Genomic DNA, 25,202 nt, shown 5'->3' with positions numbered 1-25,202 from the left:
CAACTGCAGCAATAAACTATTTTCCTTTCCGGTCTTCATTGTGTTTATAATAATAATGCTTCTGCTGACCTTGTTTGACTGAATTCATATTTAGAAATAATCTTAATTTTAAAACCCTTATTCTTAACATTAAGATGAATACTTTACGAGTATGAATACCTCGCTCTTTATGTATAATATATTCCATGAGATGTACATTTTTTATGTGATGATCCGTTTTAAAGCTGTAAGATTCGAAATGTGTTCTTTGAATGTGTTGAGAGATTAGTTAAAAGTTGCACATTTCTCAGAACAAAACAGTTTTCCATGACAAAGAAATGACTCCACACATGATCCCGTGCAACAGGCCTGCTTAAAGTTTTTATATCCACCGAGCTGCAGAGAGGCTGCGACACTTCTCAGGACAGGCTGCTACTGAAACAGCTGATAATGCTGCCATCTAGTGGAGACATCGGAACAGCAAAACAAAACGAGGCATCTTAACTGTGAACTGTTTGAGAGTCCAAATCTAATGTTGCCTTTGTTCCTTAAAATAGTCCATAAATGACCTACATTATGTTTATTATGTTAATCTTTCCCCTTTAGTTTATTTTTGTTCTTATATTAGTGGAATGTCCTTCTAATATTTGGCCTATTAATGGTTTTCTATGGCTGTAATGGTTGTTTGTGCCCGTGTGTGTCACATTAATCATTCATGATTGGGCATTTCCTGCCTTCTATTTTTAGAAAGTGGCAGAAAGCAAATAAGACAGGCCTACGTCACGGTTAGTCATGTATATTTAAGGACCCTGGTGCCCCCTCCATCCTCTCTCTCTCTCTTTAACACACCCACCCTCTTCTTCATGGATATGGCCACCCAGCTGCTCCATCTCTCCCATCCGCACACCACGTGACCCAGTTCCCATGTCCTTCAGTAGTTCATTCAGCATGATGGCTGCGGATGCTGTGGATGCTCTCGGCTGCATCCTGCATCCGCGCCGGCTCTCTCTCCTCCTTTTCACCGTCACCGTCTCCTCTCTGCCGGCCCCGACAGCAGCGCTGCTCGGCGTCCGGCCGGAGGACACCCAGAGCGGGGAGCTGTCCGTGCAGGACGGGATACTGAAGGCAACCGAAGGGACCCGCTTCCTGCTGAGGGTGTACTACTCCGCATCTCTGGCTGCGGAGCATCCCAACAGCCTGAACATCAGCGGCAGACCTGACGCCGCTCCTGCCGCTCCGTGGATCGCGTTTATAGAGGAACCAGGCGGGGACAGCCAGGACCCGGAGAGGCGGCTCCGGTCCAGAGGGAATCCATGCGAAGAGGAGAACGCCCGGAGCTCTGACATCGAGCTGTTGGGCTCTTTCAGATCCGCCTCAAGTCATAACTCAGTTTTGGTGGAGCTGCTCGCTAAAGACCTGCGCAGAGGCGAGGTGATCAAATACTACTCCATGTGCGCCTTCGATGGAGTCAAATGGGAGCATTACAGCACTAAAGACTTCTGGTTGGCGGTGGTGGAGAGACCTCCAGAGGCAGATGTTTGGCTCCAAGCGGGGGTCTCTGTGCTCCTGTTGGCGCTGTCTGCGCTCTGCAGCGGGCTGAACATCAGCATGCTGGCCCTGGACCCTGTGGAGCTGCGGGTCCTGCAGAACAGTGGCACCGAGAGGGAGCAGAAATACGCGCGGAAAATAGAGTCGGTGCGTAAACATGGGAACTACATCCTTTGCACTGTGGTGCTGGGCAACGTGCTGACAAATACGTGCTTTGTGGTATGGATGTGCCAGATTTTAGGAATGACTGCCCTCTCCACTGCCTCGTGCACTTTGGGGATATTCTTCATTGGGGAGATTTTACCTCACTCCGTGGCCTCCAGGCACAGCCTCGCCATCGCCTCCAAGACCCTCTGCGCCACCCGCCTGCTGATGCTGGTGTTCTTCCCCATCGCCTACCCAGTCTCCAAGATTCTGGACATCATGCTGCACCAGGAGATCAGCAGCTTCTACACCAGGGAGAAGTTGGTGGCCATGCTGCGCGTCACAGACCCGTACCACGACCTGGTCAAAGAGGAGCTCAACATCATCCAGGGCGCCCTGGAGCTTAGGACCAAGACAGTGGAGGACGTGCTGACCCCGCTGTCAGACTGCTACATGCTGTCCTCGGACGCCGTGCTGGACTTCTGCACCATGTCGGACGTGATGCAGAGCGGCTTCACGCGGATCCCGGTGTATGAAAACGAGAGGTCCAACATTGTGGACATCCTGTTCGTCAAAGACTTGGCCTTCGTGGATCCTGACGACTGCACTCCTCTGAAGACAATCACTCAGTTTTACAAGCACCCCATGCACTGCGTGTTCAATGACACCAAGCTGGATGTGATGCTGGAGGAGTTTAAAAGAGGTAACATGTCCTCAACATGAGAGTAACTTCTGAGTTAGAGTTGTTGAGTGTGTGAGGCGCCATGTGGATGAGAGTCTGGAGGCTTCCTCCTGCCACCTACCAGTTTAATGTTCTTTGAAGTGACTGTGCACTTAAAGAAATGTCTCCAGTGCAGAAGTCAGTATACACATCAGTCCATTGGCTCTCAGTGGGGCTGCCAGTAAAGCCCTTTGATCCCCAGAGTACTGAGAGCCATATGTGAAATCTGATCCAGTGTCACACAGTGAGGGCGGTTCAGCCAGAGGTTAGAGGCTACCCAGGACCAGAGTGGGGTTATCTTAAGAATTTATGTAGTAACAGTTACTTTCCCATGACAATAATACTGTGAACTTTATCTACCCCCACCACCCCTGCTTCTTCCCCCTCCTCTGTATGATGTGTATCAGTTATCAGATGTACACTTTAAAGGGGCGCTGTGAAGTTTTGGAGAAGAGATTAAAACTCAGAATTTTGATATTTGCAATAATACAAACCCAGAAAAATCTGTTGTTTACATGACTGAATGAACAAGCTGTCCTCAGAGGAAAATAAGGTCACCAGAACACTGTTTGAAGCTAGAAAGGTGGCAGGGTCCGCCACATATAAACAAAGTGAAACAGTATGAAATTGTGTCATCCTTTAGGGTCAGTTTGTTTATTCAGTTTATTCAGTCATGGAAACGAAAACAGTTTGATTTTTCTCTTCTGATATTTTTTTCCCTCAAAACTACATAGTGCACCTTTAAGGTGATCTTGATCTGTTAATAATGAGCTGAGCAGCAATGGAGGCGTCTCTATCTCCCTCTGACTCACGCCTCCTTTTGTCTGATAAGCATCTTTTCCTGATAAAGTGCATTCACAGTATTCCAGCACTCACGCGGCGATAGCATCTCTTCACTGCCGAGCAAAAGTGTGTCGCCTCTCCCCGGGGAGTCTTGATGATAACACTGAATGTGATCGTGAATTGATGTTGTGTGGCGCCTCAGTAGCTCAAACTGCTCCCCTGACACTGTCACAGGGTAAAACGGAGACATATGAGAGGCCACTGGAGCGACTGTTATGTAATGATTTCATTGGCATTGGCTCACGTTGCTGGGATTAAGATGTAAATCTGTTTCATTGACAAAGAAAGCATCATAGATGTCAGTCGGACGCAGCTGTCGTCCAATCAGAATGTTAAAGGGGGACATCATGAATTAGATTGCCACTTACAGGTCAGGAGGTTCGCCGCTTTATTTTGTTTTGGATGATGAAGGATGGCTCTGGTCAGACACAAGTGATCCATGGGCTCAGGTCTGACCCTGAATCTGTGTGTTATTTTTAAATAAGGTCAGGTGAAAAGGTGAAGTTCACCTTTCCACTGTTTGTGCACGCATAATTGTCAGCCCGCCCTGCTGCGACTTTGAAGCTTCTTGCACTCTGTAGGTCGTCTCCGTGCAAGCCTGCAGAGCGACCATGAAAAATTCAGCTCCAACCTTTCCCTTCCTCTCCCTGTCACCTCCTTCTTACTCTGCTCTCATGGATTAAACCTCCTGCTGTTCAGGAAGCCTGGCAGGAGGCTGTCAGGGTGTCTCACTGAGAAGGGTGACAGGCCGGGGTGAGGTCTGTGTTACAGGAGAGGATGGAAATGTCACCAGCAATGTAAGGAACCAAAGAGAGCCAGGGAGGACTGCAAACATTCAAAACAATGGGAATACATGCATACAAAAATCATGCTTTAGCTTTCATACAGCGAGCTGTGCAGCGACACAGACCCTGCTGTAGATCTTAAATATTTGGGGTCAGATATTTTATCAGTGGTCGAAGAAGTATTCAGGTCATATTCTGAAATAAAAGTAAATAAGTAAAAATCACAATATTCACAATGACAGTGATATTAAGAAATTAGGTATTGATATTATGTTAATAATACACATATGATAATCTCGTCTGAATAATGCAGGGAAGATGTTCGGCCTTGTGCGTCTTTTGTTTATCAACTTTTTCACTAGTAATTTAGTGTAACTGTTCTTTTTGTTCACTTTATTTGAACAGTTATGGTTACAGACTCTCTCTCCACCTCCCTATACTCGTATTTTGAGGGTTATTTATTTTCAAAAGAAAAGAGACAAAACAAACAGTAAACAAAGATAAAGTTAGACTTGATTGCTCGCATCTTGTTCAAATCAGATTTAAATGGAAATAACGATATTGTTATTGTGAATTATGATGTTCAAGTACTGCATTATAAGCTAAAGCTACGACGAATGATTTGTTTCACTGTAAGTTAATCTGACAATTATTTTCTCAATTAATTGATTAGTTGTTTGGTCTATAAAAATGTCAGAAAATGGTGAAGAATAATTTCTTGTTTTGTCCAAACAACGAGAAAGCAACCAGAATATATTCAAAAACAGGAATCAGAAAAATTTCATTTTGTTTCCTAAAAACAAAATACAGAATAAAATCTGATTAAATCGATAAATCGATTTTCAAAACACTTGGCGATTGATTTTATAGTCGACAGCTAATACATTAGTCATATAATTGTTGCAGCTCTACTAAATTGAGTAAAATACAGAGGTATTATGAACAAAACTTGCACCTGCAGAATGGCTCCTTTTAGTGTTGTATTATTATGTTATTATAAACTGATCATGTGTTTTGTACATAAAATCTTAACCTGAACAGAAACTGGTAACTATAGGAATTAAATAAATGTAGTAAGTACAAGTACCTCAAAGTAGACTATTTGAGTAAATATATTTAGTTACTTTCCACAACTGCATACAATTCTGCTAAAGAAACCTTTTATTACACTAAACAATACACTATACAATACAGTTATAAAAGATAATGTGTGCATAAGTTGGTGTTTGTGCATGTGGGTAACACATGGAGAAAAGGCAGCTGCAGAGATACAAACAATGCATCCTGTCATATCATCTACAGTCCTGCAATGTTTGCAGAAAACACAAATGTACACAAAATGCACAATCATATGCAAACACATTATGCCCAATATAAAACAACACATAGACTGGAGAAGACGGGGAAACTGGTGGAGCAGAAACATTTGCAAAAGGGACATCCATGGTAGACCCAGCTTCGCCTCGGGCATGTGTGTCTGCGTGTGTACGAGTCTGGTAAGAGTGTGTGTGTGTGTGTCTGTGTCGTACTGCAAGAGTATTATGTAACATATGAATGATGTAATGCGGTGCCCGGGCACGTCAGCAGCTGATGGCAAAATCCACCTCTGACTCACCTGAGCTCTTCAGACAAGCTGACCCGAGCTCTGGGTACAAACTCGCCACCTCAGCCAATCTCCACGCAGACCAGAGCTGCATGTTTGGAGATGGCTTCCTGTCAGTCAATCAGGATTTTTTTTTCTTTCTTGTTGCAGTGGATTAAAGCATTTGATCCATTTTATCCCTTGGCGGTGATCCCCTAAATCGGCCCATCTCATATGAGCCAGTGATTTTGTTCGATGTGAGGTCGGAGACTGTTGATACGTTTCTGTTGAAAGCCGTGTTCTAGTGACATCATAAATTTGGTTAGATAACTTATTTGGTCACCAAACTGAACTATGTGTTGACAAGAAGAGCCCAGACAGTAACTGTTATGATGATAAGGCAAAATACATTAAGCTGAGTAGATTTTTTTTAATATCTGTGCTTTTGGTGAGTTGAAAAAGAAAATAATCCATGCTGTAACGGTGCTACAGCGTGTTTTTTAGTGTGTTGTTGTTCATTTTTCCTGTTCTCTCCTCGTGATGTACGAGTCTAGTGGCATCTTTTAACTTCTTGTCACATTCGCTTTATTGACTCGCTCCAGAGATGCTGCTGGCGAGCTGCGTCATTGTGTCTGGCAGGGTTGTTATGTTCACTCAAACAGAAAGGGAGCTGCTCATGTGATGTATAAAGTGTGTGTGTGTGTGTGTGTGCGTGTGTGTGTGTGTGTGTGTGTGTGTGTGTGTGTGTGTGGTCTGTATACATGCGTGTTTACAGAGGTGGCAGCAGCATGGGCAGTTTCGTCAGCAAATGCAGGCATCCCCAGACTTGATTGCGTAATCTCAGTGTTTACGTAAGGGCCAAGTCTTCCAAACTGTCAAAGTGTCTCCAGACTAATCCCCCCCAATGCCCACTTGCCTTTTTGTCTGAGACACACACAAACAAACTCATACACACACACACACACACGAAAACACCCACACACACACCCACGAGGGCACTCCTGACATTGAAATAATTCCACATTCAAGCTCTAACAGAGCTGTCTCCTGTGTGTTTATGGTCTCTCAGCCCCAGTTGGTGTTTTAATGCTGATTTTCATCTTGACTGCACAGATCCAGTTGGAGGCTGTTGACTCGTGTTATTTTTATCCCACTGACGTTTCCTCTCTCCCATTTGCATGAGCAGCTTGTAATGAAATATTTTAACTCGCCCTTTTTTCTCTCTCTCTGCTGACCACAGGTAAGTCCCACCTGGCTGTGGTGCAGAGGGTGAACAGCGAAGGTGAGGGAGACCCCTTCTATGAAGTGATGGGCATCGTCACCCTGGAGGACGTCATCGAGGAGATCATCAAGTCTGAGATTGTGGATGAGACGGACCTGTACAGTACGTACGGCGCATAAACACGCTGATGATGAAAGTGTTTTTTGGTGCCACTGCTGCATTAGCTGTGAATCAATTTTATTATATTTCCAGGCCTCACGCTGAATAGATTTTCTCTCAGTCTGTTCAGCTCTGTGGTTCACAACATCACTGCTAAATGCTCAGTCCAGCAACACGCAGTATATACTGTTGCAATATTGCACTAATAGTCCATTGTAATTATTTCTCTTCTTCCATCCTCTCTCCATATTTTCTCATTAAACTATTGATCCAACCTTCTCCCCCCTGTTGTTCGCAGCTCCTTGCTGATGCATAATTAAATAATGTGAATAAATGGCCCAGTCTGGCAGATGATCACCATAATCCGCTCATCTTTAATTGGCTGGAAAGGCTCTCCACAGAGAGACATTCAAATGTCAAACTTCCATCATTTCACAACTAATCTTTCGCCTCAATGAATTCTACTATTTGTTTGCCATAATTAGGGAAAAATAACTTTTTATTATGTGAAAGCCTTCTGCTCCCAGAAGAAATGAGCAGAGCATTTTGAAGTGCGCTACGATTTTAATTACATGCAGTGTGTTCATGGGTGCACTTCTGTGGGTGTTCATAAACTCTGTTTTCTTGTGTGCGTGCGTGTGCATAATTATGTGTGTGTGTTTGTATATATATAGCACAGGGGAGCTAATCTCTCCAGACCTAGCACTTCAGGCATTTATAGCGCCAGCTGTTCCTTCTGCAGCTTCAATGTATTTAATGGAATAGGTTTAATACCGCTCGCATCTGCAGAGGATAAGTCAATTTATCAATCAGAGGTGTGTTTGCACAGATAATCTGAAGCTATCTGCAGCTGTTAATAAACATACGGAGAGAAATCATGTCAGTAAATCCCTCTTAGGTGGTTGTTAGCATGCAGGATATAAAGCTGCATCAACTAATGAGGTCAGCAGCACCTGTAAATAGTTGCTAATTCCTTGTAGTGCCATCATGAATACTGTATTTATGTGGCATATCCAGTCAGACCGATTAAGAGTAACATCTTTTCCTCACCCAGCTATTATCAGGGCATATATAAAATATGAAATCTGTACTTTATGATCTGTGTCCACAGCTGATAATCGCAACAAAAGGCGAGTATCCAACCATGAGAGGAAGCAGCAGGACTTTTCAATCTTCAAACTGGGAGAAAATGAGCTGAAGGTGAAGATCTCACCGCAGCTGCTGCTCGCAACACACCGCTTCTTGGCTACAGGTAGCACTGTATGTGTGTTTCCACATGTGTGCATGTACTGTACGCAGTAGTGTTGTCACGGTACTGGAATTTCTTACTGTGATACAATCAATACCTTGGTCAGGTCGGGTAAACATTTTGCAAAAAGAAACAATGCGTTTCAATTAAATCAATATAAGGTTTTCCTTCAGGCTCTCTTCCTGTTGATGATGACATTCTCAAGGTCCTTCATGGTCAGGTGATCATGGAAGGCGTAGAACAGGATGTGTTTCAACTTTATATATGTATATTTCAGTTGAAAACATTCAAAAATTGCCTCATCAATCAATACTGCAAAAAAAATAAAAATTGAAACCATTTAAAATATTCAGTATATGTATCAATGTCAATGTATCAATTATCAATATGTTTGACAACACTAGTACGCAGAGTATTTGTGTGTGCACACAGTGGATGGCGGGCTGAATGGAGGATAAGTACATGTGACAGGGAACAAGGCGTTCTCTCTTTGACTCTATTTTTGCTGTGTTTTTGTGATTTGTGTGTGCCTGGGTGTCTACATGCATCCATCTTGTAGAGGTGGAGCCTTTCAGGCCGTGTCACCTGTCAGAGAAGATCCTGCTGCGTCTCATCAAACATCCCAGCGTTGTGCAGGAGCTCAAGTTCAACCCCAAGAACAAACATTCTCCTCAACACTACCTCTTTCAAAGAAACAAACCTGTCGACTACTTTGTCCTCGTTCTGCAGGTGAATCCCAAACTCTGCTGCTGCTTTTTAAACCAGATACAGAAGGGTAGCTGCAGAGGAATAATAAACACCATCATAACAATCTGTGCTTGATGCTTTCATAATTACTGTGTTTTTCTGCATATTCTCTGTATGGGTGGCTCCATTAGATGAGTAATCAATTCAGTGTCACACCATGAGCATCGAGCTCATCACTAATGGCTGTGTTGACATTGCAGGGACGGGTGGAGGTAGAGATAGGCAAGGAGGCTCTCCGCTTTGAAAATGGAGCGTTTTCCTATTACGGCATGCCAGCACTCATCCCGCCCCTGCCTATTGGTAAGTAAGTGCACATGTGAAGCTATGTAGATCAATGGTTTTCGGGGACTCACAATGAGGGTGATGGCACTGATGATGGCAAAAAGGAAGAGTTCAGCAATAATAATCATAAAATGAGTGCAGAGCCGGTGGTGGACCTGTTTTTGCAGTCTAAATCCCACCCAATGTCTGTGTAGCATCAGCCTGCAAGAGCAGCAGCAGCAGCAGCCGTGGGAAGTAAGTAATTAAAAGAAGTGATTTCAGAGAATTTCCCAGTGGAAGGACATGACCTGCACAGGATTATATGAAATCCAGCTAAGACTGCAGAGCAAGCAGAAAGCCTCTCCCTCTCCCTCTCTCTCTCTCTGTTTCTTGTGTGCATGTTTTGCATGTGCTGTGTTCAGCGTTCAGGGTGAGCTTAAAGCAATTTGAAAGACCCCATTAAATATTTTTAAATCCCTTCTGAGGACATTACAGAGTCCAGAATTTTCTCTTAAGCAGCCACCAGTAGTGTCACATCTAAAAAGAGCTGTTTTTTTACTTGCACCCTCTCTCTGAGTCATTGCTCACCAACACACTTGACAAGAACAGTATTTCTTGCCACTCAGCGAGAAAAGTGCTCACCTCAAAATTCAAGCAGAATATAGGCCAGAGGAAACGACCTGCATAACAAAGTACCTCTATGTCCAACATCATCAATCATCTTTTGAAAGCATGTTATATACACAAAGTAGATGTTGAAGTTCATGGTTTTGCCTCCCTTGTGCTTTTTCTCTCCTCTCTCCTGGCACTCCTGATAGGATGATTGGTGGTTGGTCTTGCCCGTATTTAAAGGGTTATGCCACCAATTTAACTCAGTGTTTTATTCCACACATTCTTCTTTCTTTTCCAAACCTGGCGCCCACTTTACCTACAATGCAACATAGCCACTGAGTGACATCACTGGAAGAAATTTGTAAGGTTACATGCAGTTTCTTCTGGAGTCACAAAACAACTTTCTACTACTTTATTCACATGTCCAGTATGCTCCCCAAGACCTGTAAACACACTTTAATGTGTAGAGTTAGTGGAGTTACCCTTTGTGAGAATGCAGCTCCGACCATCATAGAGTTTTTTGTCTTTTTGTTCCATCGTTTATCTACTTGTATTAAGGATGGAGGTCTGGCTTTGTTTGTTAGTTTAGTTTATGCAGTTTTTGTGTGATTTAGGGCAAGCAGCCTAAAAAAGAAGGAGGGGTCGTTAAGTCACTGAGTCTTGCTTTGGTGCCAGACTGTGGTGGCATCTGTATTGAAGTCATTGTCAATGGGAGATGCATGAAGAAATACACTAAAACCAAACATATCTACATTGCATGACCTCTAATTGAGAAATGCCTCCACAAAATGAAACAACACATTTCAGAGAGTAAACCACTGATTCTTTCCCCCAAATGATTGACAGGGCTGATATCATTGTAACCAAATGGGGCAGGTGGGACCAAATATAAAATAAATCAGTCGTTAACCTACTCTGTGAAGTGTGTTCTTGATGTACAGTATGAAATGAAAACTAAAAGCATGTTTTCTGTTTTCTTCTGTGCAGGTCAGAGGTATAGCTCCCGGGGCAGTGGTCTGAACCAGTCAGATTTATTGCTAAGCGGAGGCAGTGTGGGTCAGCTCTCTACAGGAGGAGGGGTCTACTTACCAGACTACTCCGTCCGACAGCTCACAGACCTGCAGATCATCAAGGTTGCAAACAGAAATGCCTGCACATTCAACACAGATATTTGAAAAACATGAAACACTGTTATTATGAACTCATTAAGTGTACAATTTCCTGCACAGTTTAGAGGATGGAGGGTAAAAAAAGGGAGCAAAAGCCAAACAACTGCACATTTAAGCTCCCTCCATTTAATCTTCGAAATTCCCGAAAATGCAAAAACTGCAGCGTTTGCCTTTGATATGTCGTAATCCCTGATTCTGACTGAACACAGACATCCTGTCTCTCGCGCTCTCCTCTCCATACATCCTCTTTCCTTTAATCACTGGGGATAATTGTGCTCCGTTTCAACCATGAATATGTTAAATGTTGGATTTGCCCTTTCACTTCATCTCTCCTCCACTTTCTCTAATAAAGTGCATGTTTCCTCTTTTCCATGTGCACTGGGGTTAAACGGACATAAAGGCGGTCATGTATGCACACACACAGATATAATGCTGATGTCACTGAACACTTGTTTTCGATGTCTAAACAGATCACTAGAAACCACTACCAGAACGCCCTGATGGCCACCAGGATGGACAGCTCCCCTCAGACACCAGACCCAGTGGACCCTGATGCTAAAGGGAGGCCTCCGGTCCCAGAGGCCCGCTCACACAGCATCGCCCTCCCCCTCACGCACACACACACTCGACTGGGGTTGGCACGCCTTGCACATCTCCATCCCCACGGTGGCCTTCACAACACCTGCCAGCTCAATGAGAGAAACCGTATCGTTCGTAAGTACAGGAGTGTGAATGCAGAGCTGGAAGAAGTAATATTTTTTTCAATATCACAGTTTTAATAATTATCGGGGTAGTGTGACAGCCCTAGTTGGATTATGATTATTGATGCATTAATGTGTTTATCTCTTTAATGTTAAGGTTTATTGTCTCTCATGTGAGAAACTGGTCTTGGATTAAATTATTAAAGGTGGTTCAACTACACTTTCTATAGTTTATCTGCTGGGTAGCTTGTGAATTTCCCCTAAGGAATCAATGAAGTTACATCTTACGCTATAATATTACATCATAATTTATTTGTTGGTGATATTTTGTATAACTGAACTAAATCTGTAAATCTAAAGTTACTGGTAAGCAAAATTGTAAAAATAAATGTAGTGGAGTACAATATTTGCCTCTGAATTGTAGAGGAGTAGAATTTTAAAGTAGCAGAAAATGGAAATACTCAAGTTTAGTATAACTACCTCAAAATTGTATATAAGTACATTGCATGAGAAAATGTACTTAGTTACATTCCACCACAGTGTAAATGGCTTGTAACAGCATGTTGACTGTACAGATTCTGTTTACATTACTATGGTGGGTTGGTTTAAGTGCGTAAATCATTTGTCAGTTAATCAATTAGGCCACTAAAAATTGATCTACTACCATACTGATTATCAGTCAACTGTTGAATTGGTTTTTCAAGCAAATATGCCAAACTTGCAGCATTTCCATCTTCTAAAAAGTGACCATTTAGTGAATTTCTCACCAACTGTTAAAAAAAAAAAATGAAATTGAATCTATAATTACTGACAGAAATTGAGGTTAAGCAGGTTGGACCAGTGTAGATCCCTGAGATTCAGCTCAGAGTATTTGAGTTATAAGGTCTGAATGCTGCTCTCAGAGGTTGTCTGACATATTAATACAATTCTGAAGGAAACAGAGAAATTTTCATGAAGATTTTGGCTGAATTCAATCGAACATGAAGGTTGGAGGTCAGCTATCCATAGCCTACATCCACATATATAATCATATGGACTTCCCATATCCTCCTTACCATGGTCAGATCAAATCTACCCGACGTCTCCATCTCCTCCATTTTCTCTCAAATCTGTTTATCCCCCTCCTTAGATTAATACTTGGTTTCTTTCATGAGATCTGATGATTTCTCCTGTCCACTTTTAGTGACATTTAGCTGTGATGGTTCTGTGTTTGCACTCACTATAGTCTCTTTTAATAAGAGCTACGCCAAATCCTTGAAACGTAATGGATTTTGCCTCATGAGGCTCAATATAAATTTCACAATTCACTGGACTGGTAGAGACTTCCTTTAAAGAGGAAGAAAGAAAAGGTTCAAAGGGTGAAACATGCTGATTGGAGTGCTTTGTGGGCTAAGGGCCAAAAACCTGTCAGACAGAAGGAATGCATGATGAATGTTTGATGCTCTGCTTGGTCAGAGGCAACCTGGAAATTGATGCTCTGATGACTGACAGGTCCAATGATAACACATTCTGTAAAGCGCTGCAAAGAAGTTAATTTCAATCATTTTTCACTATATTTACTATTTTTAAAAGTAAAGATTCCTATAACTCTAACACACACACAGTAGTGACTCACTGGTGCAGACGTGGTATCAACCAATCTGTACTGGTTTCAGGGCTTAAAGGATTTCCCACATACCATCTGTCTTACGCTGTGTGTGACACGCCACCCAGTTTGTGTGTGTTTGCGTTAGCGTCATTAAGAAAATTCACTGGACAGATGGTTCTGTTGGTTGTCAATAAAAAAGGTCCAGTTATATACGGCCAGGTTTTACTGTATGTTCAATCACAACACCACAGATTTCACGTCCCTCCTGCTGTTTGAAGCTTGTCTTTAGTTCAAATTTAGATATCTTACTTTTAACCCTTAATTTGTTCCCACTGTCATATTTAACTACTTACTGGACCCTAAAAAAAGCACTGCCTGCTGAAAAGAAGCCAGCTCTCTACCTCCCTCTATAGGCAGATTTGCTAACCAGCTGCTGTTATGTGGCTACTTGCAGTTTGCTGATTGGTCTAATTCTCATTGCACAGGCAGTAAATCTGATGGGCAGAGGAGTCCCAACGATACTGTGTTCCTCCGCATGGATGAGATTCCCTACATCCACGAGGACCGACCAGAAAGTTATGGAGAGGATGGTGAGTGCTGCTCCACATCCTCAATTACTTTCTCAGTTAAAACTCAAAACTGGCTTATACTGTAGTTTGTTCCTCTGCAGAAGGACACAATGTTTCTTCCTCCTTTTTTGTGTATATATTAGTCACTCATTCATTTTCTATTTACTTCCTCTTCAAAAGGATAAAAGACGTCAAAAAAGGAACACGCCAGGCAGTGGAATTAAATTAGATCAAAGAATTTCATCTTAAGGAGTCTTTATTTTAAGTGAGACTATGTGACTTTCTAAAGAAGAGTCTTCCATTCTTTGTCTTCTTCGTCTTCATCTTTCAATTATTTTTAGTTTTGCCTAAACAAACTCTCTTCGTTTTCATGACTGAATAAACAAACTGATCTTAAAGGACAACACAATTTCATTCTGTTTTACTGTTTTACTTCTGTTTATATTTGGTGTTGTTGCTACAGCTTTACTTGGTCTGGTCTGACCAGTAGCTCATGGTGGCTAATGTTAGCAAACGTTATGTAGATGTTGCTGCTGTGAGTCAGATCGCAGGGTTTATGAATTTTCTTTACTTTTACTGAACATTAGCGTGTCATATTTAAATTGTTTCTATTAATCAAATTCCTCACCAGGAGATATGTTTGTTGTTTCCTTCTTGTGATCCCATTCTACTTACTCTAAGTCCTCACCCATGTACTCTTCCCAAGCTTGTTCTGTGGGTGCATTTTCAACAGCACAAGCGCTACTGAAAGATCATTGAAATATTATAGAAATACCACAGGAAGTGGTGTGCCTCGCTACTACTTGTCATTTTGTTAATTAAGTTGGCAGTACTCTATAGAGCAGAAGCGACTAAAATTTGTTAGTAGGCTAATATTCATTCATTTTGTCTGTTTGTAAACCAAATACATACTTTTTTCACCTGCCTATAAGATTAAAAAGTGTTGTTTTTTCCCCCTGTACTGTTGTATACAGCATTTCTTCTTCAATTCTGTAAACTAACAAACAAAGCAGAGAATTTTTTTTTCTTCAGTTTTTTACAAGTTTAAATTCTGAGCTTTACAGGTCAGACATTCTCAAAGCATCTCGAAAACGTAGTTAAATAGGCCTGATATGTATCACTATATGCTATGATATAGTATACAATTGAGTATTAGGCTAGCATAAAGGTTAGATAGCATGAAAGAACCCATCAGAAGGGCAGGACTGAGAGAAAAAGGCACAATTACAAATCTGCCTGCTGCTTCAGCACCACAGACAGCAGCATGGATTTATCAATACATAGCACAGTTAGGCTACTAATGTTTCACAGCACAGCATAGATTGTAACTGTACCAAACCTCACTCAGATGAAGGATCAATGAGTCAGGCAGACTAGACTGACATATTCAAGTAAACAACCCCTCTGCCCCTGCACTCTCTGTTACTAGGGGATGGAGAGGGGGGATGGCAGGTTAACAAGGGAGATGGATCCCCCCTCATATCAGCTGCTACCTAATAATAATGTCTTTAAAGCAACTGACTGAAGCAAATCTTAAAGAATGGAAAGAGAAGAAGTCAATGTGTCACCAATTTGTGGCTGCCCTGTTCATCATCAGAAATTACATATTCTCAGTTTAAAGTTGAGTTAATCATCCTCTGTTAAACTTCCTCCTTCAGATGTGCCTGCGGAGTCTCAGCCATCCACCTCCCCCTTCATCAGCTCTCTGTCTCTGTCCAGCTCCGAGGAGAACATCGGCAAGAGGATACTGCGCAAACTGAGTGAGTGAGCCATTTGTCACGAGCAGCGATGCAGCAGCACACCCACACACACCGTCAGATGTGCGCAAACTTTTCTTTCAGACCCAGGAACGATGCTGCTCGTATCTTAGCAACAGGTGATGTGTCGTGTCCCTCGCAGCAGCCTACTCCTTCCTGCAGAGCAGATCCTCCAGATGCAGCTGTCCCCGTTGGCTCAGATACAATATGACTCATTTATCGTTATTTATTCATTTGAGGCTGTGCTGCTTCATTCAGCTGATGTTAATTCAGTAAGCGGTAAATCTGAAGTAGCTTCAGAACAATCTCATGGAAGTAAAGCAGATGTAAAGACAATATGTAGAGCTATAGTTTCAGGTATTCTGACCAGTAACGACTCACCTAAACTTCAGCTCTCTTCTCCTCTCCTGCTCTCCTCTGTCTCCAGGCAACAAGAGGAGGAAAAAGTCCCGCGACGGAGAAAAGAGTTTGGAGGAAGGTTCAGAGCACCTGCCAGTGACGAGCTAGCACAGTGTTACAGAGGAAGAGGGGTGAAGCACACTCCTTCTTCCTCCTTATCATTCACTGGTTTTCCCTTCTGAACAGCCACCCCTTCCCTCCGTTCTCCAACACAACTCTCACAGGAGACTGAGCCATCTTACATGTTGTAGCCACCAGTATTTCTCAGGTCCCCACTGGCAACTCTGACCCACCTCTGCCCCGACTTCACACCCTTAAAGTGACTCTAAGTGGGACGCATCTGGAAAAAAAAAAACTTGATTGGACAAATCTAAACAAGGTAGTGTTGGATTTATCCAGCCTTTCACTGGACTGTGTGGATCTCAGCAGGTTTTCCTCACATTTTGTAGTCAATGGGGGAAACCTTGTCCATGTCAGCTTTTTATAGCAGCTCTATCCATGTTAACATTGAATCATTGGATGCTACTCAATCTTTCAACAAGGTCCTTAGATAATATCTGAGCCAGCTAAGAACCTTTTACTTGATCTTACACTGAATACAACCGTATTTATTATTTATTTGTTATTATGAGGCAGTTCCCACATAATGAAAATGTTTATTTGCACAGGGAACTGTCCTAGTGTCGCCATAAGGGTGCCGCCTACTGCCAACACAACCCGACACACTAGAGAAAAAGCCACGAGACAAGAGCACAATTTTTACACCAGATTCAACGAAAAAGCCATAATGATTTCCAGCTGAAATAACTGCTTATCTATACACTGAGCTGCATTCCTGTGCTAGACTTAACACAATTTCTTACCTGGTTTTTATACGGAAGTGTCCGAATTACCAAAAGTAATTTGAAGATAGCAATATAAGTCATCTTGCGTACTGTTGATGGCTTGAATTTATCACCTCAAACCCCCCCGTACAGCAAATGCATCCTTCCTGCGCAAATGCATGTGTCCTAAATGGTCAGTTTGATATGTCTCTTCCCATTTAAACATCCCTTCTCTTTGCATATGTAGCTGTACGGCAACAATCAGAAACACTGTCACTTCTCCATCTTTTCTCTTTTTCAAAAATCATTAGCCTGTTGTTTGATTGCATTTTGTAGAATACGTTGGAGTGATCAACTTCATACCATTAGCGACCTCATAGCCCACATTTCTATGTACAGCTCATCTCTCACAGGGTCAGTCACTAAAGCTGCAGACACCAATTATAAATAAGCTAGGGGGTTCTAGGGGGTTCTAGGGGGTTGTGGGATCTTCAGGGTTTAGAGATCCAAATGGATATTATATGAGTATTCTCGAGGAAGTGTAGTTGCTACTTGCATGTTCCTTTATGCTGCTTTCGCCGTAGAATTACCTCTGTAGAAAGCCCTGTGTTTTCATATGCATGCTTTATCTAAAAGGATGCATGAATCGGATTAAACCAATCTGCAGTCTCGCCACAGAGGTGCAGTGTGTGACTTACAGACATCTTAAGCGACTGTAGATTTTAAAATGAACCAGCGGACTGAAGTTCTAATGGCTGAGGTAAAAAGATATAGGTACAATAGACCATAGTCGCATGGCGGCATTTTCCTCTGATATCACGCTCAGGGTGGGAAGATCAAGTGTTGTACTGCTGTGTGGCATTTTTCATGTCAGATAAACAAAGGGAAGCTGACAAATTGTTAGCATTTCACTGCTTCCTGATGGTCAGCAAGTCAAAAGACATCTATATCTGTGTGAGATGGCAGCAGGGTGAACAGACTGTGGCTGTGGTGGGTGTTGTCTGTTAGTATCCTTTGGGCTCTGTGCAGACACCTCACCTTACAAATGTCACTGATGCTCAGTAGATGTTTAACAATGATGTTTCCGTTTAATATTTTAAACTTTTTGTCTCATATTTCAGACTTTATATTTCATAATGTATTTTTTGTATCTCGTAATTTTGACTTTGTAATCTCAGAATTTTGACTCGTCTCATATTTAGGACTTTTTGTTTAATAATTTTTACTTTTTATCTCATAATTTCTTCTTTGATCTCATAGTTTTGACTTTTTATCTTATAATTATGACGTTTCATTTCATAATTTCGATTTTTTATCATAATTCTGACTTTATATCTCATAATTATGACTCCCCATGGGAATCTTAGTTTTCATCTTTTTTTTCTTTATCTGGCAGAAATGGGCTTCCATACTGATCAATCAGGAAACGGTGAAATGATAATGTTCTGTTTGATTCTCCACATTCACATGACTTCTTACCTGGAACATATCAACAGCAAATGTGAGCTTCCCACCCTGAGCGTGATGTCAGAGGAACATGGCCATATACGGTCTAGTATACTGCAGTAATGTGAGTATAGCAAAGAAGAACAAACAAGGTTGCGATTCTCATTAAAGGCAGTATTCATGTTTAGCTGATGCACAAGGGCACTTCAGCAGAGGGTCAATGGACAATGCTGCTCACTGAAGGAAGATTTTAAGCCATTGTTTCTAGAAATCATCTATTGCTGCAATAATGAAAGAATGATTTGATCATTTTAGTGGCAGCTCAGGTTGGACTACGCTGTGCTGCATTGTGACAACTTGGCAGGTACACTTCTGCACAGAACAGAGAGAGATACGAAAGAGGAAAGCAATATGACGCAAGCTGACGTCAAGCCACCGCCTCTCTTCAGACACACACATACACACAGGTGGTGTTTGGGGACACTCGGTGATATAATTCATTCTGCCTGGTAAGGCTATTGAAGTACAAAGGATACTGCACTGCTGAGCTTTTCACATGGACCCCTCTATGTACACAGTGCATGCAACGGGAAGTCTTTTGATCTGACAACTGCCTCTGAGTGAGAGGATTTGTGTGAATCAGAAACACTCAGTTTTGCATATTTCTAAGGGTTGCTATACTGTTTGGGGTATAGGTAAAGATGCATTTTGTAATGTAAAATTCAGATGATTATATAAGTTACCCAAAGATATCAAGAGACAGAGCATATGATCTACACAAGGGATGATTAAATTATTAATAAATTGACTGAACTATTGATCTTGTCTATTTGTTTTCTTTTCATGATGTATATTTGTCCAATTAAAACTACTGCAGAGTGTGTACACTGCACTATTTCCCCTCTGGGGTCACTCACTTTAATCTATTTGTAAAAACCATTGCATAAATACAAACATTGTCAATTCAAACACGTGACAAAAACACAAATATACTGTTTAAAGTTCTTTATTAAAGTGATTAAGGAGGTCAGCTTCAGATTGAATGCAGTTGCTAAACAGTATGACTGCTGTATTGTTGTACCACAGTCATACGATAGCAAACTGGTTGATCATTAGTGTGTTTGTGCCATTGACATGAGAGTCTTACATAATAGTGCACTAGTGCTACAACAGACGATCACTGTGCAAACTCAACATTCACTTGGCAGGTGCCAGAGACATCCCAACACTGAGAAAACAGAGATTACTCTGGAGTCACCACACCTGTTAGGGCAGTTCAGTGCTCCATTAATACAGATTAAAAGTGAGGTAATTAGTATAACCCCTCTGGGCAGAAGACATTCATTAATAAATTACATAGTTCAAGTTAAAAATATCTTCCTGAGAACCCTCATCTCTTGTTCACATTGCATCCAGCAATAAATGTAATACTGCTACTTCATTCATGTACAGTTCAACATGTACTACGATTGCTTCCTCGATTTAAAGCTACACTGCGTCAGTTTGGTCATGTTAATATAAATCAAGTGTTCTTAACAACTGTTAATCATACATGCTAATTACTGCAACCAAAATAAAATTGGAAGTGTGTTATTAACACTTGGAATGGATGAATCAGAACAGCGTGACACATTTTTAGAGAGTCAGCACTGCTGAGTAACACAGTCAAAGATGTACTAACCCTCTCAAAGAAGATGCCTGTAATGACACATACACTAATAGTACACTGTATGTAAAAAGTCTGTCATGTCACACTAAGTACAGACTATAAGGACACAAAGAACACAGGAGGATAAATTATAAACACAATTACTTAAAGGAATGATTCCCATATCTTACAGGAAGTTTTATGAGAAGATTAGTATCTCAATCATCTTTGTGCGTTCAGATAGAAATAGGTCCAGGATGTGTTTAGCCTAGCTTAGCACAAACACTGACAGGAGAGGGGGGAAAAAGGGACAGTCTGCAAATTTGTGCAAATGAGAGTTTGTGTTTGCTCCAGGAGACCTGCAGGATACAAACACTTTCCCTGGAATCAGGAGGCTCAGGGCCAGGCAGGAGGAAGTGCTGAGGATTGTGGGTAGTGTAGTCATCTATTGGACCTGGGTGACAGCCTCATGGATGGACTCAGCGACGTAGTCTATGTTCTTGGTGGTCAGACCGCACATGTTGATGCGACCACTGGCCATTAGGTAGATGTGTTTCTCCTTAATCATGTATTCCACTTGTTTGGCTGCAGGAAAAAGAGCAGAGACAGATTTAACGTTTTACTAAATGTTAGTGTGACAATTTATAAATCCTGTTAGGATATTTAAAAAAAAAAAAAACGTTTTAAACTTTCACCACAACTGAAACAGTGTTTACAGGCCCCAGAATTTTCCCACCCAAAGAGACACAGTTGAATTTTAGTCTACAATTGCAGCAACTTTCAGTGTTAAGTTTGTATCTGTATTTGGTCTTTGCACTCACGGTTGAGGCCTGTGAAGCTGAACATGCCGATCTGCTCTGTGATGTGGTTCCAGGTCCCCGGTGTCCCCAGAGCTTGGAGCTTAGCTTTCAGCTGAGCCCTCATCAACAAGACTCTGTCAGCCATGGTCTTCACATTGTCCTTCCTTGAGTCAAAGGCAGAAAATACGTTTTTACATTATCGTGACCTCATGCAGTGCTTTGAGTGTTCTTTTTGTTGGGATATTTTTTGCTGACCATTCACTAAAGAGCTCCGGTGAGTTCAGAGTGATGGCGACAATGCGAGCTCCCTGAGATGGTGGGTTGGACCAAGTGGTCCTGACAATCTTCTCCATCTGGGACATAATTCTCTTCAGGTTGTCTGCATCACGAGCCACAACGGTGAGGTTGCCCACACGCTCATCTGATGGCACAAACACATGTCGATATGACATATGGTCAAATAAAATATGACGTGATAAAATAGAATAACTTAAGTTAATAAGTTAATAATAACTCAAATGGTTTGTGGCCATATAAAGTACTTTGTGACAGTCAGTCAGTGATTCAGGACAACATTCACTCTTTATCACTGTCTCACAATCATATAATGTACAACTTAAAGCTACTCACTGTAGAGGCCAAAGTTCTTGGAGAACGACTGGGCGCAGAACATTTCAAAGCCCAGGGAGACAAAGTAGCGGACGGCCCAGGCATCTTTCTCCAGACTGCCTGAGGCGAATCCCTGATAAGCCGAGTCAAAGAACACAAACAGCTTCCTCCTCTGGAAAAAGATCAAACAATCAGCACACACTGTGATAGAATATGCAAAAACATGTCCTGTTTAAACTCGCACTTAATGATGATAGTTGAGACAACAGTACAGACAATGGGTTAGTTTGTGTGCGTGTCTAATACCATCATAACTTCAGCGATCTGCTTCCACTGCTCCTGTGTGGGGTCTGTGCCAGTTGGATTATGTGCACAGGCATGCAGGACAAAGATGGAGTGCGCTGGACAACTCTGCAGGAAACAGAGAAGAAGAAGAAGAAGAAGAAGAAGAAGAAGAAGAAGAAGAAGAAGAAGAAGAAGAAGAATTCAGTAAACTCCTATTGAAAATGAATGATGACTTAAGCAGTGGTAGAGTCCCTATAACACAGTTTACCTCCAAGTCACCAAGGAAACCAGCCAAGTTGAGGCCCCTCTTCTCTGCATCCCAGTACTTGTATGGACGGACATCCTCAAAGCCAGCATTGGCGAAAACAGCATTGTGATTTTCTGAAATAGACGGTAAGAAAAAAATTCACTTTCTCAGTTCTCAATGTTTTATAGTTCATAATCGCTCTAGATAAAAGGGTGTTTACTGTTTTATTAAAGCTTCACGTATACAAACTGATAAGTAATCAAGATATCTGATAAGATGAGAGTATTAACAGAAGACTCTACTGACATCCTGGGTCTAAAGTCTATAGTGAGTTAGTCTATAGAAGTCTCTGTAACATATTAAAAGAAGATCAAAATCTTTGAAGAAGCATGTTCATTTCCACTGTGTGTGTGTGTGTGTGTGTGTGTGTGTGTGTGTGTGTGTGTGTGTGTGTGTGTGTGTGTTTGTGTATGTGCATGTTGGTACCCCAGGTAGGTGCGGACACATAGACGGGTGTTTTGGTGTTGTTGTTTCCGTTGTAGAAACGCCTGAGAAACTCTGCGCCCATCTTCAATGCACCTGTACCTCCCAGACACTGGACAGCCCCCACCTGCCAGTGACAGAAACAGACTGTTAGTTTAAATGTAACTCGGTTAAAAGCTGAAACATAGTATGGTGTTTTACTACACTAACCCTGTTCTCCTGGATGGCAGGACTGTTGTCTCCTAGTGCGATCTTGGAGGCTGAGGATCTGAACTCAGGAAGGCCCAGGATGGGCAGGTACTCATGGTTCAAAGTGTCATCATGCACAATGACCTTTTCCACTTTTTTCACCACTGGCAAAACCCACGGCTTGCTGTCATCTGTCCGGTAGGCTGTAGAGAACAATTTAAGACAACAAATATTATAAAATTATTATATAATGTCATGCAAAAAAGGAGGAGTGAGGCCTTTTTTGAGGCCATTCCCTTGATTTATATTTATGTGATACTCTGATACAAGTTGTTTTCCCTCCTGAGCCAAACATTTGCTGGTAATCTCGATATTTTTGATTTTACAAGATATTGCCATCTGGTCGTATGAGTTCATCTCATGATTAACAATGATATTTATGTTTTAAGGAGTATGCCTGAAATAACAAACAAATAATACATATTTTTCCATAAGAAGCTTTATGCATGTAAACCTGGGTCAAATAACAGGAACGTAGAACTGACCCTGGAAAGATCACTGTGACAGACATGCACTTTCACCTGTGTGTGTTTTAGCCAGATGAACTCATGTCACCACCTGATAAGGACTAAAGTATGCAATAGCCTTTTTTATTTTTTTACCTCAGGCCTCACCTTACAATACCTTACCTCTAAAACTGAGACTCACCTTTCTTTGCAACTCACAAATAATTCTCAGTTTAAATATCGTCTACTGTAATCTCTCTCATCAACTGGCACGAAACGCACATATATCTGTAAATATGAATAATCAATCTTGAAATAATTTGACTCATATGTTTGTTTCCATTAATGATTACTCGCTGATTACTTGCTGATTGCTTTCTCTGTCTTCATGAACCCAAAGGTATTCAGTTTCTTATCAAATAAGATAAAGAAAACAGCAGATCCTCACCAACAAGGAGCTGGCACTAGTTCATTTTGCCATTTGACAAAAATTCTTCAGCAGTTAGTGGATTGTAGAAATAGTTGCTGATTCATTTTCTATCGATCGACTGCTTGTTTCTGTTCTAGACATGACTTTTAACATACTACACATTGTGTGGCCTACATTTCCCAGCTGCCCAGTGGCTCATGGCTACTGTGGCTTGCAGAGAGAAGGGGATTATGAGGCCTCAGCCCCCTGCACTAATGGGACTCAGGTAGCTTCTTCCTGCCGTGCAGTGCCACATGAGAGCTCAGCAACGTCTCCCACACTGTTCCTTTGCAATGTAAGCAGCAAGGATTAGGATTTTAATAAGATTAACACTGAAAACAGTTGTACTGACAGCTGAAATGTGCTATTTGCTTGCTTTTGGAGAGAAGCAGGACTTACAAGCCATACATGTTTCAACTCCTTGTTGTTGTAGCATGAGGGAGCAGTAATCCAATCACTCCCTGGACCACAAAGTGAGAGGTTATTGTGCAGCACAATGGAGGAAAATAAAAGATGAATCTTTGTGCGACGCTATTACATAACAGGGGTGCATTATCAACAGGGCTGCAGTCAGGAGCTGGTGTGGACTGACAGCAAGTTGCGTGGTTTAATCGATCAGTTGTTTTTACTCTCAACAGAGTCTGATGAAACAGAGTGGCTCTCATCTTTAGAGAGGAAAAGTAACGTTGAATAATGTAACTGTAACATCCACCATTACTGTGACGTTACACCAAACGTGACATTTTGGTGACATTTGTCCATGATAACTAGATAACACTTCAGGTGTTACACTGAAATCTGTGACCTGTCAGATTCTGTGACGCTGGAGGAGCAAAAAAGACCTGAAAGACCACCAAAGTTTAAGATGCCAGAGCTACCAAAAAGAGTGACCGTATCTAAGTAATGTCATTTTTATGGTAAAATATATTTAAACATATTTCCATACAGCTATCAAAATTGGTGTCAAAATTTAAATACTATGAAGGCACCGTTCTTTTGCTAGCTCGTTTAGCTAAGCCACCATTAACTAGAATTTAAACCGGCTAGTTGGCTCACACACAGGCTAAACGACTTCAATAACTTACCTCCCACCCCGAGGTTCACCTTCTTGGGAAACTGGTCGTTGGTGAAATCCTGCGATAGCTTGAAAACAGCTACAGGGGCTGCCTGTGGGACCTCAGAAAACACCGACATAGCTGCTGTTTATTTCACTGAGGTCTGTGGCAGGACTGAGACAAGCGGTTGCCGGGGCAGCTGACGGGATGAGAGAAGACTTTCACCTTCAACTTGGATTCGGAGGTTGTGAAGGGGGAGTGAGCGGATCGACCAATAGAAATCTAGATGACACTACCAAGCCAATCCCAGGTCAGGTTAAAGTTCAAGAAAACACCCGCAGAGGGATTGTTGACCAATGGATAACTCTGCAGCGTGAGTGACACATGTCACAACAAATAGAAGTGGGTGGGCCTGAATTTGATTGCAATACAGGATGTGACCACAAGGTGGTGCCACAACCTCGTGAAAGATTGTATCAGGGGGACTGTCCAGATCTCCTGATGGCATGAGGCTGGTCATGTCTTCCATTTATAGATAGAATAACACACAGAGGTCAAATGCCTCACAAACAAAGATGAATCCTTAACAGTGCAAGCTCTTTTCAT

General features: G+C 41.9%; 2 protein-coding genes across 2 annotated transcripts; one reads left to right on the top strand and one right to left on the bottom strand.

Moving 5' to 3' along the window:
* The first annotated feature begins 903 nt into the window (after window positions 1-903).
* Window positions 904-16,143, top strand: cnnm1 (cyclin and CBS domain divalent metal cation transport mediator 1). Its single transcript, XM_073482194.1, has 10 exons — window positions 904-2,374; window positions 6,843-6,986; window positions 8,095-8,235; window positions 8,792-8,961; window positions 9,180-9,279; window positions 10,840-10,985; window positions 11,492-11,735; window positions 13,796-13,900; window positions 15,538-15,639; window positions 16,064-16,143. The coding sequence occupies exons 1-10, from the start codon at window positions 904-906 to the stop codon at window positions 16,141-16,143; spliced, it is 2,703 nt and encodes a 900-aa protein (XP_073338295.1).
* A 3,152-nt stretch (window positions 16,144-19,295) lies between these two features.
* On the bottom strand, window positions 19,296-24,808 carry got1 (glutamic-oxaloacetic transaminase 1, soluble). The gene is made up of 9 exons (XM_073481578.1): window positions 24,627-24,808; window positions 22,588-22,769; window positions 22,381-22,504; window positions 21,916-22,028; window positions 21,669-21,773; window positions 21,384-21,534; window positions 21,009-21,174; window positions 20,775-20,917; window positions 19,296-20,538 (listed from the first exon to the last, which is right to left on the bottom strand). Exons 1-9 carry the CDS (start codon window positions 24,733-24,735, stop codon window positions 20,399-20,401), a joined length of 1,233 nt encoding a protein of 410 aa, XP_073337679.1. The 5' UTR covers window positions 24,736-24,808; the 3' UTR covers window positions 19,296-20,398.
* Between the last annotated feature and the right edge of the window lie 394 nt (window positions 24,809-25,202).

This window comes from Pagrus major, chromosome 15, assembly GCF_040436345.1.
Source record: "Pagrus major chromosome 15, Pma_NU_1.0".
Lineage (NCBI taxonomy): Eukaryota > Metazoa > Chordata > Actinopteri > Spariformes > Sparidae > Pagrus > Pagrus major.
This window is presented reverse-complemented; position numbering and strand designations above follow the sequence as displayed.

Coding starts and splice junctions, on each gene's coding strand:
- cnnm1 (XM_073482194.1), top strand. CDS start 904: ATGTCCTTCAGTAGTTCATTCAGCATGATGGCTGCGGATGCTGTGGAT. Junction 6,987..8,094: donor GGATGAGACGGACCTGTACA/GTACGTACGGCG, acceptor CTGTGTCCACAG/CTGATAATCGCAACAAAAGG. Junction 8,236..8,791: donor ACACCGCTTCTTGGCTACAG/GTAGCACTGTAT, acceptor TCCATCTTGTAG/AGGTGGAGCCTTTCAGGCCG.
- got1 (XM_073481578.1), bottom strand. CDS start 24,735: ATGTCGGTGTTTTCTGAGGTCCCACAGGCAGCCCCTGTAGCTGTTTTC. Junction 22,505..22,587: donor CTGCCATCCAGGAGAACAGG/GTTAGTGTAGTA, acceptor TGTCACTGGCAG/GTGGGGGCTGTCCAGTGTCT. Junction 20,918..21,008: donor CCGGAGCTCTTTAGTGAATG/GTCAGCAAAAAA, acceptor CTTTGACTCAAG/GAAGGACAATGTGAAGACCA.